The 19121-nt window shown below is 33.6% G+C and overlaps 2 protein-coding genes across 2 annotated transcripts in view; one reads left to right on the forward strand and one right to left on the reverse strand.

The window, feature by feature from the left end:
- Positions 1–19121, reverse strand: part of LOC6641812 (protein bunched, class 2/F/G isoform) — a 124470-nt gene that overhangs the window by 41063 nt on the left and 64286 nt on the right. The window lies entirely within an intron of this gene.
- Positions 17343–18227, forward strand: LOC111518651 (membrane-associated progesterone receptor component 1). The gene has a single exon (XM_023176020.2). It carries the CDS (start codon positions 17519–17521, stop codon positions 18092–18094), a length of 576 nt encoding a protein of 191 aa, XP_023031788.1. The 5' UTR covers positions 17343–17518; the 3' UTR covers positions 18095–18227.

Genomic DNA, 19121 nt, shown 5'->3' on the forward strand with positions numbered 1-19121 from the left:
TGTGTCTGTCATTATTTTTCATATCTCTTAAAACGTTGACAACCAAACATAAATGTTGTTGAAAATCTAAAACAGAGACAGCACTTTCATCACCATCTGTCTCTTTCGCTCTCGTATTAGCGATCTGTCGTCTTCATAAAGTACATAAATCTTTCAACACTTTTGTTTCTCGATATTTTGTTGTAGACGAAAGACACAGTTGACGTCATTTGCCCCATAGCCGAACATGAAATGTTTGCTCTGTGCGTATTATTTGCTTTTTAATTGACTCATAAAAACGGCAAAGATAAAAGTGAAATATTTACACAAAAAACAAAATATAATCAGTCAGTTTCTGCTCGGTTTTTGGTGTACGATTTGACCAGCAACAAAAAAGAGTTCGTTGCAAAGGAAGCCGCGACCTGCAAAGAATTTTCAATGTCATTCTGAGTCATTTTTCCCCATTAATTATGAGTGAAAAACCCCAAAAAGATGACATCATGGGCACCACAAAAAGAAGAAAAACCCAGCTTAAGGTTGTCATATAGGACGCACCTTTTGTATATTGAATGTTGGTCGTTATGGTCACTAAGTGGATTAGAAGGCGCAGACAGCTTGGCGTCTTGGTTAATAGAAAGCAAATATTCTTGTTAGGGGTATTCAATGTAATAATTGTAAATGGAAAATGTGCGATAATTAGTATTTTCTCTTAAAAAACTGGATTAACTTTAAAACAAATTGAATAGAAAATCTAACGTTTTCTGGGCGTTTGCCAACACTGATTTTCATTAAAACTGCGAGTTTTTGCATATATTCCCATATAAGCGACAATATCCTTTAAATATCCTTTTGACCAGGATTAAAGGACGGTCGTTTGAAAACTTTGACTTTTGTTGGAACGAAAAAAAATGTTCAATGAATTATTATTAAAAAGTTTACGTTTTACTTGATATAGATTTCTTTTCTTAAAGTGACGAACCCTGATGCGATAGAAAAATGCAAAATCATCAGTCGTCTTACGGAACGTTTTAGCATTATTAAATCCATATACATATATATATATACATATAGTATATATATTTATGACTTTGACCGCAAGCAGCTAGCTAGTAAATAAATCGCTAGCAAGGCACGTAGTATAATGCCCCCCCGTTCAACCCCTCAAACCCACCTCGAACAGTCATTTTAATAGTTATAGAAACACATCTGCCGCTCCTATCATCCATGGTTCACGTGCAGCCAAGGCGGCAGGCAACCAACCAAGTCCGAGTTAATCTTGTAATGTAAAAACTCAAGTCATATGCAAATGTTTAAACGTGTTTGTGTAATCAAATCAATATATTATTATCACTAACACTAAACACTATGGAACTGAGAACAAACGCAAGCTTACTTACTTTGGCAAAGACAACGATGTGTCTTTTGTTTTTGTTCAGCTTAGCGTTTTAATAGACCTTTCAAGGAGCGGTGGAAACGACTTTCAGATCAAAGTGCAGGAAATTGTTTGGATAAGGAAATTATTGCCTTTAAATTTTCAGTTCCTTAAAGAATCAAGTGATTTGCGCAGTAACTTTTTAAGGTAAGAGAAAAATGTTGTAATATTTAACAAAGTAAGCGACAGTAAGAACTCAATTATTTGAACTTTTCTTTGCGTTTGTTCAAAAGTTAGTTCATCTTTCAGAAAAATAACCCAATCTCTAAGCTCTTTAAGCTCATAAATGTTCATCCTCTACATCCTTTTATTATCACATTATTTTTGCACGATTTCAATATAGAAATGAAATAGCTTAATGAACTAAAACGTTGGCGATTTAATCAAATGACGTCTTTGGCAGTAGCCTTAATGAATTTTCCGCATACATTTTTATTTGAATTTTTCAGCGACAATTTGGAAAATTCATTTCATTCTTAATTCCCCATGACGGTCTAATAAATTTATTGCGGTTATTAAAATTTAATAATTAAGAAAATAAAATTGTTAAATTGTTAATGCTCAACATTTTGCTTTTCGCTTTTGTGCTTCGTTGCTTCTTTTCTTGCGGTGTGAACACCTGAAAAATATATGTTTACGGGTAAAAATATCTGTGTATTTTGGCCAGACATAAACACAACTCGCGAAGCGAAAACACTTTTTCATGGTCAATCTAATTTGCATGTGCGTTACTAAACATGTGTAGATACACAGATACACATACATATAGGTAAAATATGGTGTATATATATAAAACCATCTGTTTGCGTTTGCTGTAGGCCTGAAAAATGTTATCTTTGTATACTCTTGGCAAATAAGGATATATTCAGTTAATTTTTATACCCTTGCAGAGGGTATTATAAAATTGGTCAGATGTTTGTAACGCACAGAAGGAGACGTTTCCGACCCCATAAAGTATATATATTCTTGATCAGCATGAGAAGCTAAGTCGATATAGCCATGTCCGTCTGTCCGTCTGTCCGTCTGTCCGTCGGTGCGTACGCGTTTTACTCAGCCATCTTAAGAGCTATCGGGATGAAATTTTTTTTGGGAGCTTTTTTTTACCCGGGTGAGATAAAGTATGAAAATCTTTGGGATCGGACCACTATATCATATAGCTCTAGAAGAAACATTTTTGCAAAAATTGGAGTATCCCCATGAAATTTACCAATATGATAGTAATAGATATAAAATCTCAGATCCCAAAATTTGAATCTGATCCGATAAATAGAACACAAGTTACAGTCAATATAAATCGGTTCAAACGCTGCCGGCAGCGCTGCTTGCTGCCTACTACTGCCATCATCAAATCAACAGAGCACACGCATACACACACAGACGCAACGCTACATGAACTGTATGTGTATGCGTGCCGTGCTTTGCTTAGAAAATGATGGAAGAAGAAAAACTTGTGGTAAAAAGAGAAATAATATTTTGTTTGTGTATTGATGAATTGAGTTGCAGGGAAAGAAATTTCAAAAAGGAAAAATATTATTGCCAAGTATACTGCAAGGGTATATAAACTTCGGCATAGCCGAAGTTAGCTTCTTTGATATTTAAAATTATCAATGTATCGCTTGAACGAAATTCATTTCAGTATTGAGAAACTTTAAAGCTATCGATCTTTTCAACACTGAAATAAAAAGAAAGATACACTAAGATACATATACATATGTATAAGATCTGAAGCTCAAGCTGAAGCTGTTGAAAATAAAGCTGTTTCTAGTGATAATTAACTTTAAAAGACATTCCGTGTTTGTCAACACTAGAGCGACTTGATAACAAAATAATAACACATTAAACTAGCAGAATATAGTAATCCAACATAAAGCCTATACCTTCTGAGAAATAATAAATGAAAATTGTTATTTGGCAATAAACAATTTTAGTACATTTTAGTTTTATCAGAACTTAATCCACCTTTGACCTTGCCATACATACTCTTGGTTATAGTTTTTCTGTGTTGTTTTTCATGATTTTTCATTAATCGAAAAACACATGGCCCATTTTAAGCAACAAAAGTTTCCATCTCCTCCACCTCCACCGTTTCCTCTCTCTCTCTTCCTCTCTAAATCTTCACTTCCCACTGGCGCCGTGGATGCCTCCACCTGATTATGGCCCGCTGGGTTACAACAGAAACTGTGTTGGCGCCACATTTTCACTTGGCAATTTACCTTGGAATTTTTTTCAGTTTTTCATTGTTCCATGCGAATGAAGATTTATGCCTGCCTCTTGCTTTCCTCCTCCTCCCCATCCTCATCATCATCATCTGCCTGCTTAATTAATATTTCACAAAAAATTAATTGGTATTTAATTTAATTTATCATTATCAAAAATTTGACATTGCCAAAAATGTCAAGGTTAAGTTATAATAAACCTGTTGTAGAGAAAGGTAAGAGACAACACAAAAAAAGTGTCAGAGGGGTATGTGGGGGTAAGGGGTAGTGTAGTTAACTGTCAAGAACGGGAGAGGAGTCATCAAATTGTTGGCAATAATTGAAATCTTTTGTGTTCGACTAAAAAAAATGTACATAAGGTTAATGAAAAAGCAGCAGAAAGAAGAAAAAACTTCTTTAAAAATCTTTTTTTATCGAAAGTTTAAAGCAAGTTCAACATTAGTTATACTTTAGAATGTTCTTTTATCGACTTGTTTTAGATAATTTCCAATAAAGAAATAATTATCAAAGAACATGAGAGGGATAAATGACCTCAGGAATGACAATAAGAACTTTCTCTATTTAGTTTCTTTGACCCAAGTTTTATTTAGTTTTTCTATACAAATCGAGGAACATTGCTTTCGATTAAAAATAACTTTAATCAATATTCGATATACGTACACACACACACACATGCATATATAGATATAAAAATAAAATCTAGCTATATCGATATATATATGTAACATTTTGAAAAACCATGGAACCGCAACAACAACATGTGCTGAAATTTTCACGCCGGTTTTCCACTTGAAAGCACTTTTACACACTGTTCCTCTGCCTCTTTCTCTGGTGTCTATGGTTTTCCTCTAGTTTTCTCATTCTATATTTTTCCTGCCCTCACACCCTCTTAAGGTTTAGTAGTAGAAAAAGGTCAAAGTTCATCAGCGGCGTCGGCCTTTTTTCCACTGGGCGGTGCATTTACCTTTTGAGCCGTTGACACAAAACACAAAGTTCTACTCCGTGTTGTTTGTATAGTCAATGGGGGCTGGTCTGGTGTGGGGCGTGGCGTGATAAAGTTCTCAATGTTGACGTTGTATTTGTTGTTATTGTTGTTGCTGCTGCTGCCGAGTTGGGTTAGTTAGCAGCATATTTTTTTCTCCCCCCTTCGTCTGAAGTTGCTGAAAGTTTCTCTCATCCAACTAGAGAGAGAGTTCAAGTCAGTTCATTGATATTAAAGGAAAAACCTGCCGCTAATCACCATTTGTCACATTAGTCTTACATTGTGGGCGTTCGAAGACAAAACTAACTAACTAACAAAGAAATCGCGTGTCCAGAATAACTCATTAGACATTGTCAAATGCGCCTAGAGACAGCGTAAACGAAAAAGTAGAAAAACAAAACCAAATTTCTGACTTCAAGATGGAGTGCGATAATAGTTGAAACTTCTGTGCTCTTAATTAGGTTTTACCACCACGTAGACCAATTTGGCTTACACTGGATTTAAATAATGACTTCAAATTTGTAACAATTTATTCACAAATTTAGGAATTAAACTCCCGACTTTAAAAGCATCTCAAAAGAAACAAGTAGATCCCCAAAAAGACTTTCGTTAATTATTACAAAAGTTTTCTTTTTGATTATTATGATTAACTCTAAGCAAATTAGCTCCTCTTTCGCACGACTTTGTTTTGTTAACTTACCAAAAATTTAACAACTCTTAAAATGAGAATTTTAACACTAAAGTTTTGCAAAAATAAAAGTTTTGTTAATTTTACGCCTTGAAAAGGATGTAAGGTAGATAAGTCGAGCCCCTAAAACACTTTTATACCATTGGAAAGAAGGACTTTGTGATTGCATAAGGTTAATATTGTCGAGAAGACAATAAACACGTTTTAGCAGATCATTATAATCAACAAAACTTAAATCTTAAAACATCTCTGATTTGTTATGAACTTCAAACCTTAAAATCAATATCTAAACATATGAGACAAATTTATGGTTCAATAACTATAAATGTATATAAATGTTGACCAAAGGGACTATTATCCTTTTGGTTAATGTTCGTCTTGTCCCTATAGGTCAACTTCATAATGAAAAATGCTTCTGGGAATTGATAGCCCAAAGTAAAAGCTTTTCAAATATGTAATTTCGGATTTTATTAACAAACTGAGAATATTCTGATACTAGTTTCTTAAGGATTTACTTTCGTTGTTGGAATATCTTCTAATGGGCACGCCATATGCCTATTAATTGCACTTTATATCATGATTTTGTATTTAATTGAAAATTAAATAATTCAATAGGTTAAAACTCTTAATTTGAATGCCACTTGGCCACCTGAAAAATTATTCAACGACATCCGTTCATGTGTATACAATGCTCAAGAATCTGCTTGACTGCATTTGGCACATTTAAATACTATATTCCCCCCTGCCTACTCCTTCTCCTCTACTTACTCTTTGTGTGTGGCAATATGCAATTGCAATGCTTAATGAAATCGTCAAGTGACAAGTCCCACAAATGACCCGTTTAACCCAGCCCCCTCCCAACACAACACAACAAACCCATCCCATCCTACATCATCTCATCCATTTGTTGCACTACAGCCAGAAACAGAAAGAGGGAGAGAGAGTGGGGAAGGGGCAGGGTGGCGCACATGTGCGCGCGTGGCCATTAAAACAAACACAAGCCACCCACCCACACACTTTAAATGAAAAAGGGGCAGGGGCTGTGCCACTCGACGGGTGGAAATGGATTGATTTGGGTGGTAGGGAGGGAGGGGAGAGATATTCCTATAAAATGCATTGCTTTTGCTGTCTCGCGCTTCTCTCTGCGTTCTAAATTGATTTTGCATCTTTTGCATTTTATTCACATTTTCCAAAACGAGTTGCACATTTGCATTTTTGTTTAATTATGCAAAACAGTTTTGGAAAATCATTTTGTAATAATCATTCGCATAAACACAAACAAGAAAATGCAAACAACACTTGTTTCTACAACTCTGACACATTACTGTCTGTTTATTCCATATATAAGACGTTTTAATTCTTAACATTGTGATATAGTAAAATGATTTTCAGTTGATTTAGTTCTGCCAGTTTATGAGGAGAAGGCCCGGTTAGTAGCTGGCTGATAGAGAGAACTTCTGAGCTTACTGGTTTTTGAAAACGTTTTGCACTTATTGGAAGACAATGTATTTCAATGTTGTATCGATTATTTTGAGTTATTAAAACTCAACAAAGAGTCATTTCCAAGCTACTAAAAAACCCCACAAAATAAATTTTAAATAATGTTTTACAACAGAAATATAAAACTTAAGTTTCTTATATGCTAAAAATTTAATAGATTTCTTTTAAAGAAGTATTTATGAGCACTTATTTCAAAACGTCTTTCCTATATTTTTCTTTTTCTTATATCTTCCCTATTCGTATAACTTTTATAGTCTTATATCTTTGTCATAGAAAAATAGGGTATCCTTATATTGGTTAGACTATGTCTAGCGCAAAGAAGGAAGCATCTTTAAACATATAATATTGTTGTATTCTCAATTCTTGAACGTTGTGTCCTTTCGTCCATTTCTTTGTCGGTTCGTTCTTCTTTTTGGTCTTAGTTAGATCGGTTTAGTATATCACATATTACGAAAAACATTTTTCATAGGCGGATCTAGAGGAAGTAAAGTGAGCGAGAAGGTAATTGCTTGTAGACAATTTTTAGGTTACCAGGTAGACGATATAAGGAATACTTCTCCAGGTAATTGCATACTTTAAGGGGTAAATGTCCCCTATTTCACAGTCCTAGATCCGCCAAAGTTCAACGGATAAACTATTCAGTTTTATTTAATACAAAACTTTGTATAAGAAACAATTTTTCACATAAGACCCTTTAATCAAATGGAATGCGAGATTTTTTTTCCTCACCTCACCGCCCCCATAGCTTCACTTATGTCATCCGAATTGCAAACTTTAGTTGCAGCTAAAGCAATCTATTCGCTTTGTGTATGAATTGTTTTAGATGAAATGCATATGCAAAAGTCGGTAAATTTGATATGCTAATTGCAAAGAGAGGACGGACTGGAAATGCTAGAAAATTTAATGGCCTTAGGCATAAATCTCATCGAAAATTTGGTATTCAAATCAGTTATGGGTTGGTGGGGGATTTTCATCTGTTTTGTGATAATGATGTTCCGGTTGATGATGATGATGATGATGATGATCATGATGGAAATGTCAAGGTCTTTTGACTTACTTGTCAACTTCAGTGCTGAACATTCGCACCATATGACGTTCTAGATATTGTGGCACACATTGCGGCGATGAGGGGGGAGATTGTTGATAGGGATTCATTAGGGACTCATCATCATCAAAATAGCCCGACGAGGTTGATGAAGAGGTGCGGGGATATTTAAGCATTTTGATGGAAAAAAAGAGGTTTCACAACTTTTTGGTTTTTGTAATATTTTTGGCACAATTTTTTGTTGCTTAGCGGTTTATTTCAATTCTTTTTTTTTTGTTAATTTCTTTCTTTCTTTTGTTCCCCTTTTTTTTGCAGTTGTTATATAAATGTAGCAACTTTTATTTCTTTTTCTTTTGTGGGTTTTTGTATTTTTTGTATTTTTTTGTTAATTATTATTCAATCAACGAGTAGGAGAGAAGGCAAACGAAACGCGTAGCTAAAAAAACAAACAATTTGTTTTGTAGCCGGTCCAACGACAACTAAAAACAGAAAACAGAAAATAATGCGAGAAATACACAGAGAAAGGGAGAAAAAAAAAATTAAAAACCGAACACAGAAGAAAAAAAAAAACACAAACACAAAAACGTAGACGATGATAAACGACAAATTATGCACTTCAACTTGAGCAATTTATACAAAATATATATACAAATATATACATATATATATATATTTAGAAAAATTCTTGCTGTTTATTTATTATTTGTTATTTTTTACACAATTTTTATTTTGTATCTGGATAATTTGTTGTCGTTGTTTCGTTTCGGTTGCTGTTGTTGCGATTCGCGCGTGCCGGAATGGCCAGAACTAATATTATAAATGAAATTCTAAAGAGTACGAGTAACTGCTAATACTACTACTACTACGAGAGATTACAGACAGAGACAGACAGACACAGAGAGAGAAGGAGAATTAGAGGGAGAGTCGCTGCTACTAGACGCGACTATAAATAAATATTAACTAATTAAATTCAGCTAAAAGATAGATACAAGACAGCTGATTGTGGAAGATATTTATGTGTGTATCTGTATCTCCTCCTCGCTTCTAACGATGCAAAACGTGATTTAGTTCACAGTGTGCTAATAAAATGGCCAATTGAATGATTTGTGTATACTCTACTTATATTGAAATCATCAGCTAACTCTTTGTTTTTTGTCAAATTCAGAAGTAAAAAGCAAGAACCTGCAATTATATTATATTCTTTGCTTTTCTTTCTAAACTGTCTTCAAGTATCTTGTAATAATCTTGCTCAAAGTCTGATACTTTTCCAAGCGTCGGACCTTTTGTTTTCAATCTATAGACTTCAGTCCTAGATTTCTTATCTTCCACTTCTGGTAAATTCTACGAGTCTTATTAGCCAAATTGATTCATTTACTGCCCAAAAGCTTATAACCTCTTGGCTTAATTCTTTTTGTCGATTGTTTCAATACTTTTTTCTAAGTTGTCTGTCGCAAAATAATCAATCTCTCATAGCAGCAGTAGAATTATAAAACTTGTTTCTTCTTTTTTTGTATTTTCCTTTATCGTTGCACTTGTTAACACTTAAAGAGGACTAGATCAAAGTGAAATTGAAACGTCTAATTATTGAGATAAGATCCGTCCAATCACTTGCATTTCGATGGGCCATAAAATCCTATTCATATACTATATGGTAAGTCGTTTTATATATCATTTATTGCAGCAATATTTCACTTTTCACATTCGTTTAAAAGAGAGCTCGATGAGAAATGATTCATAGCCTTAAAGAACGAAATTTGGAACTAATCACAACGAATCCAAATTTTTTGAATGTGGCAGATATCTTCATAGATATATATATATATATATACGCTAATCCAATATCGTATTGAAAATTTTGTTGGTTGGATTTTTTGGCTCTCTAGGTATTTTACTTGTTTTCATTGCGTTTCGTTTCGTTTCATTTCGTTTCGTTTTTCAGATTTTCATGTGTGCGTGTGTGTGTGTTGTGTTTGATTTTTGCTATTTTTAGGCCAGATTTATGCGTGCGAGCTGAGCTGGTTGAGATACATTTTTATCTCACACAAAAAGTAAATACATTTTCGTTTTTAAGCAACGTGGCGGCGGCACAACAAGAATCAACAGACAGTAACAAGGTCAGGGAGCAACAACAACAACAACCAACAACAACATCATCGTCTTCGTCTACGTCTTTGTATCTTTCAGATACAAGTATCTCTTGCGTACATTCAACTTAAATTATAACAAATTGTTTAAACAAATATCTATAGATCTATAAACGCTTTTTTTTCTTGTCGTTTTTTCTTCTTTTTTTTTATTTTCACGTCTCTCGCGTCGTCTCGCACCGGCGACAAGTTTTTGTTTACTGAATTTCGGAATCGAAAACTGATTTTTACATACAAGAAACAAAAAGCAATAACAACTACAACGACAACAACAACTAAAAATCCAGCGACAGCAGCAGCAGCTACAGCAACAGCAACAACCACGACGACGTTGGCAGCAATAAATATTTTTCAAAAATACATTTTAGTTGTAGGCGAAAACAAATTCACGACGAAAACGACAAAAACGACGACGACAACAGGCGTTTTGGGGGTGGAGTGGGGTGAAGGTAGTGGTGATGGGGAGGCGACACCAGAGGAGAGCCAAAAAAACCAACAACAAATTGTGTGAGGCGACGACGTCTTTTTTGGTTCCGAATTTCGGAGCAAACAATTAGAGTTTTTTTTTTTGTTTTTTATTTGGCTTTTTTCGATAAGCAAGCGACGACGAACGATAACGCGACACATCGACCAAAACAACATCAACGATTACAACTAAACAACAACTATGTACAACAAATATGAAGAACTTTGCTATCCCCTCTCTTATCAATCAGCTAAAAAAGCCAATCTAATCGCACAAGTCTGATAATTAGCATTTTTATGGAGGCCCAGAGCCAAGGGAAGAGAAGGTAATATGACACAGAACGAGAAACAGAAAGTGCTATAGCTTCAACTATGTAGCTTGATAGATTATAGTAGCTTATAGTCTATAACCTATATTATCGATCAGTAGTAAAATCAGATCTAAAGGAAATTTATCTACTTGTAAATTTTAATGTCTAGAAACAAAAGTAGAAAGGAAGAAGGATTAACTTGTCAATTGGAGAACTTTAACAGCAGTTTTGACTCTAAAAACTATTATCAGTCAAGATCATGAAAAATAGAATTTGAGGAATAGATAAATAAAACTAAAATACAGTGGACCCTAAGTAAACGGACACCATGAATGCATAACTAAAAAAAGTTTCTCATAACGACCAAAGAAATGGGAAACCTAAATGCCAACGAAACAGTCGAAATCCCGAATACACATTATATTACTGTCCAATGTGACCGTTTTATCCTTTTTTGCAAAATGCTTGCAATTTAACTGCAAAATTTGTGGTTTACCCTAATGAACGTTTCGAACAAGATGCTGAAATCCAAATCTGTGCGTTAACCGTGGGTCTAATGTAATTGAAAACTTCATTTTCATATGGAGAAGTATCAAGTGAAATAGTTGTCAATTGAGTAAGATAAACAGATTGGGGAAAGAACAAAATTGTTGACTGGGCAATTCTTTATTCTTTACAATAATAGTAAAAAACGATAGTAACCTTATTTTCGCGAAAATGCGCTTTAGAATAGGAAAATAGGAAAGAGAATTGGAGAAACTTCTTACAAAATGTACACAATGTTTCATTTTATACTGCTGACTAGAGTTACTGATAGAGAGGGTAAGACTTTTGTTTATAAGAATCTATTTTATAAAGGTTTAATAAGTTATAGAAAATCAAGAAAGACTTCAATTTAAAATATAATAAACAAAACCAAGAAAAATAATCTGAAATATTCTAAAAAATTTACTTCTTGTTTATAGCAAATAACTGCTGATGTGTATACAATTTGGATTTTTAATTAGGCGGTTGCCTTTGATATCAAGGTTAATAATCATTGCTGATAGATAAGATTTGTCTGTCTGTTGGAAAGTTTTACATATGGTAATATATCTTATCTGTATTACTTTCGAGGGTATTAAAACGGGATTTACATGCATGTTGAATGTTATAAATACGCAAAATAAAACGATTAATCAAAATTTTAAAATGCCTTGTGAAGTGCTAATTTGAATGATTAGGAGAAAGAAGGGTAGAAAATAAATTCATTTAATAATTCAACTTCAAAAAACTGGTTTAACTACTTTCAAAATATTCTCCACAAAGAAAAAAGAGCTCCGAGTATTTCTTAAATATCATAATATTTTCAGCTAAAGAGCTAATTAAATTGAGGTCTATAACTTTTCTAATTATTTTCAACAATTGTTAATACTCGTTTAAATAGAAAGCACTCAATTGAAATGAAAGTAAATCCTATAATCTCTTTTTATTATAACGTTCTCTCTCTCTCCTTCCACATTTTGGTTGGAAATTTTCCAAAAACCCCCATATAAAGTTTTCCACTTCACTACACACTTTGTTGCACTTGAAAACTCAACAACCTTTAAAACTTTTGTTCAACAAATCAATTTCAATTCACCTACTACAGAAAACTGGTTTAAGTGTTGCCTGCCACTGACATCAAGAAGAGAGGGAAGAAATCACAAAAGACAAAGTCAAAGAGTCGACTATAAAGTGCTCTATATTAAGGTAAACAGTTTGCATAAAACTATTAAAGGGTATAGACACAACTTCATGTATGCTTTAAGATTTATTTCCTACATCTATCAACCCATATCTACCCCAACTTTTCCTTTACCAATGGGTGATAAAAAAAAACCAATAAACTGACAGGAAAAGCGTGTGTAGACGATTTTGATTATAAGCCACTTGAAAACTTAAGCAAATGAGTTGAATATAAAATCAACAATAAACTGTGCAAACTGCCCTCAAATGATATATGCAATTTTAAGTCTTTAAACATTCAGTCAGCTGACGAATATTATAATAATAATAAATTTTCACCTAGCAGAAAATCGAGGCATGAAAATTCACATTTCAATTTTTGCGACAAGTGTCGAGTTAGCGTAAAATTTTATGGCTAGAAAATGGGAAGAAGAAGAAGAAAAAAACACATGAGAAGAAAATAAGTATTTTTGAGCAAATTACACAGCACTTTGGGCCACCTGCGCGTATACGTAATATCTATGTGAATTTATTGCCCCATTTGTTTTACTAAACACATTTCTAGAATAAATTTTTAGTAGCTAGCCAAGCTAACTTGATTGTGAATTTGATTTTTGTTTTGTCTAATTGGCATTTAATTGAACTTGACCAAAAGGGGAAACATCTACAGGAAGAGGCCAAAATACAGACATCTGTCAACTGATAACAAACGAACAGCGAAAATCTTATCTCATCTCTGATAAGCTTTTGAATTGCAATAGTAGCGCGCATTTTGGTTAGATAAACTTGGAATGCCAGAGAATTGTCATTTATTTAGTCATATTCTATAATAATCTAAATTACATCGATATGACTCATCTGGGAAAATCAAACTACAAAGAATTGGAGTATTTTTTGGAATATTTTTAAATGAATATAAAACTGGCGTCAAATGCAACTGAAAATTGCAAGTTGTGATAATTCTGTTTGCTTTATTGTAATCTTCAGCAAAAGGAAATGATTTCTTATGCTCTTTTTTAACCAACTAAAAGTTTCAAGTATTTAAACTAAATGAAAGCCTATATATATTTAAAATTGAGAAAATACTAAATGTATAATAATTTTATACTATTTTTTCTTACACATTACTAAAGGAAGCATTTTCATGTGCAAAATTTATGTCGGAATTGTTTTTAACAATATCCAAATGAATTTTTCAACCAGTGCCAATCAAGTTTGATATATTTTCGATCCGATTCCAATCAAAGCATACTTCTCATCTACTCAGTCTACTCAATGTCTTATTTTAAATGAATCGGCAAAGGTATTTAAAGTATCGTAATCTGATTGTAATTTTATTCTTCAAGCTACTTCCTTCATATCTTCATTTTATTTCGAATTCTGAAGCGAATTTGATTTTTTGTCCTATTTCTACGATTGTTAGTTAACCTTACGGGCACTTTTAATAGTGTCTTTGGGTTAAGCTTAACAGGTGTTTCGAGTCACATTCTCGGGTCTTTATTTTTACAGCACTTACACAAACATTCAGACATCACGTAAAGTTAAATATTTGTCCAAAGTTTTAATTAACAGTCAATAGAGTACCACAACCCATTTGCGGTCGGGGCTAGAGAGCTAGCTGGCTTATGAAACCATATCAAGTTGTGCAAACAAACAGGCGGTGGCAACTAGGCAGCTAGTTAGCCAGGCATCAGCGTTTGTTTGTCAGAGTTTGTCAAGAAGCTTTCGAGAGGATTAGCAAATGGGATTGGAGGAGCACCGAGAAGATAGAACTGACAACTGTCATTAAGCAACAATCATCGCGGGTCAACAATATTTATGTGAAGAAATATTTGTCTGTGGTTTGTGCTAAAATACTATATATCTATCTTGCCATCTGAATAGGTTGGTCAACATTGTGCTTGAAACAATGTGTGGGCAAATAATGTCACATTTAACGGCAAATAAAGGTGGAAAATTGTGCGTTTTCTAGACACATGGATAAACAGATATGGGTATTTAACTTTAACTTTATTTTGAAGATAAACTTCAACTTTTTAGTGTGACCAATACGACAATACTTATAGGATTATCTCAAGGAAGATTGGAAAAACTTCGGTGAGGCGTAAAAAGTGTGATCAATGAAGAGTAATTGTCAGAAGTCACATCTGAAAAGATCTAAAAAGGACTATGTTTTTACGTAATAGTGAGAACTGTGGACAACTTTTAAATACTTGATGGGGAGAACATCGTCAGAATAGTGTGGACAGGCTCGACAATGAATCATTTATTAGTGGATTTACTATGGAAATATCTCAATTTGTGATGTCTTTCTCTGTACTAAAGCTACAATTTTAGTTTTTAGTTTTACTCAGACTCTTAATACTAAACCATACTTGACTTTTTGTGATAGGGACCCACGCGTTCTTTTGTCTTCACGTTAATTTTTTCTCATTATTGTTTGCTTACCTGTAAAGAAATAAAATGTTAAATAACAATTAATCATTGTGCGGTAATTCAATACCATCAATTTGCGCATATTTTATGCCTAGGTAAATATTTTGTTAATTTAAATTAAACGACGCAAAATGTTGATTTAATTAATTGTTGTAATCAAAGAGAAAGATAGAGACAGAGAGAGAGAGAGAAAGAGAGAAAAGAAACACAAAATAAGATGGCACACGGCAACAAGTAGAGAAAATTTCTATTTGTAAATTTAAACACATTTTCTTGGGGCAATTGCAAAACAGTTTTCTTCGTTTTTGCTATTTGCCAAAAGACGTCACACAGAGCAAGCACCAAAAATGCATTTTTGGCCCACAACCAAAAATACCAAATAACTGAATGTTGTCAATGAAAATTTCAAATGAAAATAGTGTGAAAGCAGCATTTTGCCTTATTTTCTTTTTAGATTGTTCCCTTTTTTGTTTGTTTTACACCTCCGATCTTATAAGGTAATTTGCCGTCAGTCAAGTGGATGATGTGATGATGTTTCGTTAGCTAGGCAAAAAAAAAAATTGATGTTGGTTCTGGCCAGATGATCGCGATGAGTCAAAGATGGCCATAAGACTGTGGGAATTTATTTTGCAAATTTTCTTATTTTGCTTGTTTAGATTTGCAGTCAAGTGTTTATAATTAAAAAAGAATTTTTAGCTTAATTTGGCATTTCAAGATAAAATGTCAAAGGGTCCGTCCATCGTCGAGAATAAACAGAGAGAAAGAGAGAGAAACGCATTCCACAATCGCGTGATTGACAGAAATAAAGAATAACAAGATGAATCAGAAAGCAAAATCTTTGATTTTCATCGAAGAAAATTAAGTTTATTTTTTTGTGTTTTGTATATTATTCATTTTGGAATTTCACTAAAGTACGAAACTTTTCAAGTGTGCAAAACATGAATACAATTGAAGAATTTTGAAATGTTCTAGGATAACATTATTTATTTGTGTTTTTATCGAAAATTATTAATGTGGTCTTTAAAGACTTGATAGACTCAAAATTTAAGTATTCTGATTGATTAAATTAGTGACTTTTGCTTATTAGAATATTATATTTTGACCTTTAGTTGAACCTTTGTCAGGTACATCTGGCAGACTTCTATAAAAAGAGTCAAAGTTTACCTGAAAATTCAGATCGCAGAAGAATTACTCCTATCAATTTATCTGCTTAATGTAATCTATATCTGGAAGATATCTAGTTTCGGTTATCACTTTTAATTCTGGTTAATAACTTTCCCTATTTGCCTTCATTTATTCCGTATAGTTCTCAGCTTTTGTTTCAGATACAAAAACGCACTGATTGCCTTTTGTTTTGCTTTCTGAGTGGATTTCTGAGCTCCCACAGTTGTGTTTATAGAACGACACCCTGTATGTCTGTCAACTGTTTCAGTTTACTTTTTGTCTGTCGCCGTCTTATTTACTGGCGCTTATCATTTTTCATTTCACACACACATACACATACAGAAATTTAAGCACACATTGTTGTTGGTGTATATGTATGTGTGTACATACTTGTGCCTTTATTTGTCCATATAATTCATATTTAATCAACTGATAACTGCAACTACAACAATCATATCAACCTGTTGCCGTTTTGTTTTTCATTTCGCTTTCTATATACATCTGCTTGGACGGGCATTGTGCTCCAATTTTCTGGGCTCCTGATATTCTTGCTGACATTATCACCTGCCATGGGCAAAGCATTTGATATCAACTGAAACTGAGCAACTTGATACTCGCTTTGATACCAGAGAGCGAAAGTTTGCTACATATGGTTATCACAATAAGTATATATACCGATACGAAAGCCAAATTTCAGTTGAGAGTGAAGGAATCACATTTGGGCAATTTGCAGTGATCAAAAATATCTTCCTGTCTTACTGGCTGAATGTATTTGTTATCATACGGAAATTTCCTCTCCAATAATTAGAGGATGTTTTAGGCCAAGTTGTTATCATTCGATAGGCCAATTCAATTTAAAATAAATAAATGTTTAGCTTAATCGGAAAACACTTTCCTGAAGATGCCAGCAAGCGAGTACTTAGTATTAACTGTTTTCAAACTGATGATTAAAACTCATTTTAAAGTAGTTTAAATACGGAACCGAATCGGTTTAACTCTAGAAACAATGGTTACTATATAAAAAGAGCTAGTTTAGGATATCCCCATAGAATCGAGCTCCTGATGTACCAGAAAATTATGGCGGCAACTTAATGACTGTAATTCCGCCACCTTTTGCCAACAAAACAATTTTCATGTTAAAGACTACAGGAGCCTAAGAAGAAATTTGTGTTTTTGACAAAGCGACAACTCTAACTCCAACCCTAACAACGTTTGACATATTTAATGCTGAAAACATTTAATCACATAGACATTGCTTTAGTTTTTCACCAAATATCAATCCCACTTCTCGAGAACTTTTAGTTTATCTAGCAGCAGTGACAGTGAGTGAACTAATTCCCAAAATTCAACATATTAAAAAGAAAATAAAACAAGAAAATTCGTTTCAAAACAAAATTTGGAAAATTCTGTAAAATAGACAATTCTTTTAGTTGGCCCTCTTAATCAAACATGTTGTTGGAGGACGGCGATCTGGGTACTTTGATAAGCCTTGTTTTGGCACTTTTAGTTGGACTCTTGACCTATGTCTACGTCTATATTTATCAATCGAAGACAAACGACGATGCAGTAGATGATAATGGTAATGTTATTCCAGGAGTTGAGTTGCCACCTTTGCCGCCAATCAAATTAACACGCGAGCAATTGAAAAGTTTCGATGGCACACGACCTGATGGAAGAATTCTAATTGCCTTCAAGGGCAAAATCTATGATGTATCAAACAATGTGGATGACTTTGGCTTACGAGGCACCCTAAATCGTGTGGCTGGCAGAGATTTTACAAAATATCTCAAGATTATCATGTCTTTGAGTGAATCAGAAGTTAATATTATGGATAGTTGGGAGCATGATTTGGAAATGAATTATAAACGTGTTGGCGTACTCATAAATGAGCAAGGTGAAATTTTACAAGGCGACGAAGATGATGAGGATCTTTACCCAATAACTATTGGGGCAGATCAGAACGACCACGAGGAGTTGGTTATCAATGTTCGGCCACAAGTCACTAACTATAATTGTTGTTTCTAAAAAAAAAAAAAATTGTTACAACCAAGATGGATTATGATGTAAAAGCACTTGATTTTAAAAACTGTACAATCAATTTCCAATTTAATATTGTGAAACAAATAAGATGAAGAAACTTGTCAATTTTGTGCTAAACTTTTAACGAATCTTATTCTTTTGAAATTCACTTTCAATGCTTTATGAAAGATAATGGTTATCTAAAAAGTAAGTCGATAAAATGGCATTTAACAGCTGATTGAAATTCATTAGATAGGTATTGTTACCTTAATCTATCTACTTTTCTACTTTTTTTCTAAGAGTGGTGTTTGTTAATACAAGGACATTTTTAATTTTAGTTTAAGCCAAGATATAAAAACTTTAAACTAGTAAGGAAATGTATAAAGCGTGGTCTGTTGCCCTAATTTAAGCGAGTTTTTCGAGTAGAATTCTTCATTTACTTACCCAATGAAATCTTTGATAAAACAATAAACCTTAAATAAACCGCGATCGTTATTGAGTAAGTACTCGGGCTGTATTATGGTAGCTGGCATTATGTTGACGTTTTGTGTTTGCTGTTGCATTTGGGATGTTTCTCGGCTGTTGTTGCTGGTGTTCTTGCTGTTGCTGCTGTTACCACTGTTGCTGTTGCTGTTGTTGTTGCTAGCCATTTTTTTGGGCTAATGTAGCCATTTTGTTGCTATTGCTGCCATCATCATGCTGGCGGCAATCAAAAAACAATATTTCAAACATGCAGCAATCGGTTTTTGCTTTTGTTTTCGGGGATTTACGGGTTTTTTTTTTATTGGTACGCAAAATTATGAAAACAAAACAGAAAAATCAACTCAATTCAATTGACAAAAAAACAGCAATTGGCAAATTTTCTGTAATTTTATATTCCAACTTTTTTGTTTAGTTTGTAGGGGGAGGCAGAAATAGAGAGAGGGAAATAGAGTCGAGTGGGTGGTGTAGCTGGTGTTGCATGTGTCTAGTGTTGCAAGCTAAACAAAATTTCAACATGAAGCAAAATAGAGGAGGTGGAGGAGGGGAAAAC

Source organism: Drosophila willistoni, assembly GCF_018902025.1.
Source record: "Drosophila willistoni isolate 14030-0811.24 chromosome 2R unlocalized genomic scaffold, UCI_dwil_1.1 Seg167, whole genome shotgun sequence".
NCBI classification, from domain to species: domain Eukaryota; kingdom Metazoa; phylum Arthropoda; class Insecta; order Diptera; family Drosophilidae; genus Drosophila; species Drosophila willistoni.

Coding starts and splice junctions, on each gene's coding strand:
- LOC111518651 (XM_023176020.2), top strand. CDS start 17,519: ATGTTGTTGGAGGACGGCGATCTGGGTACTTTGATAAGCCTTGTTTTG.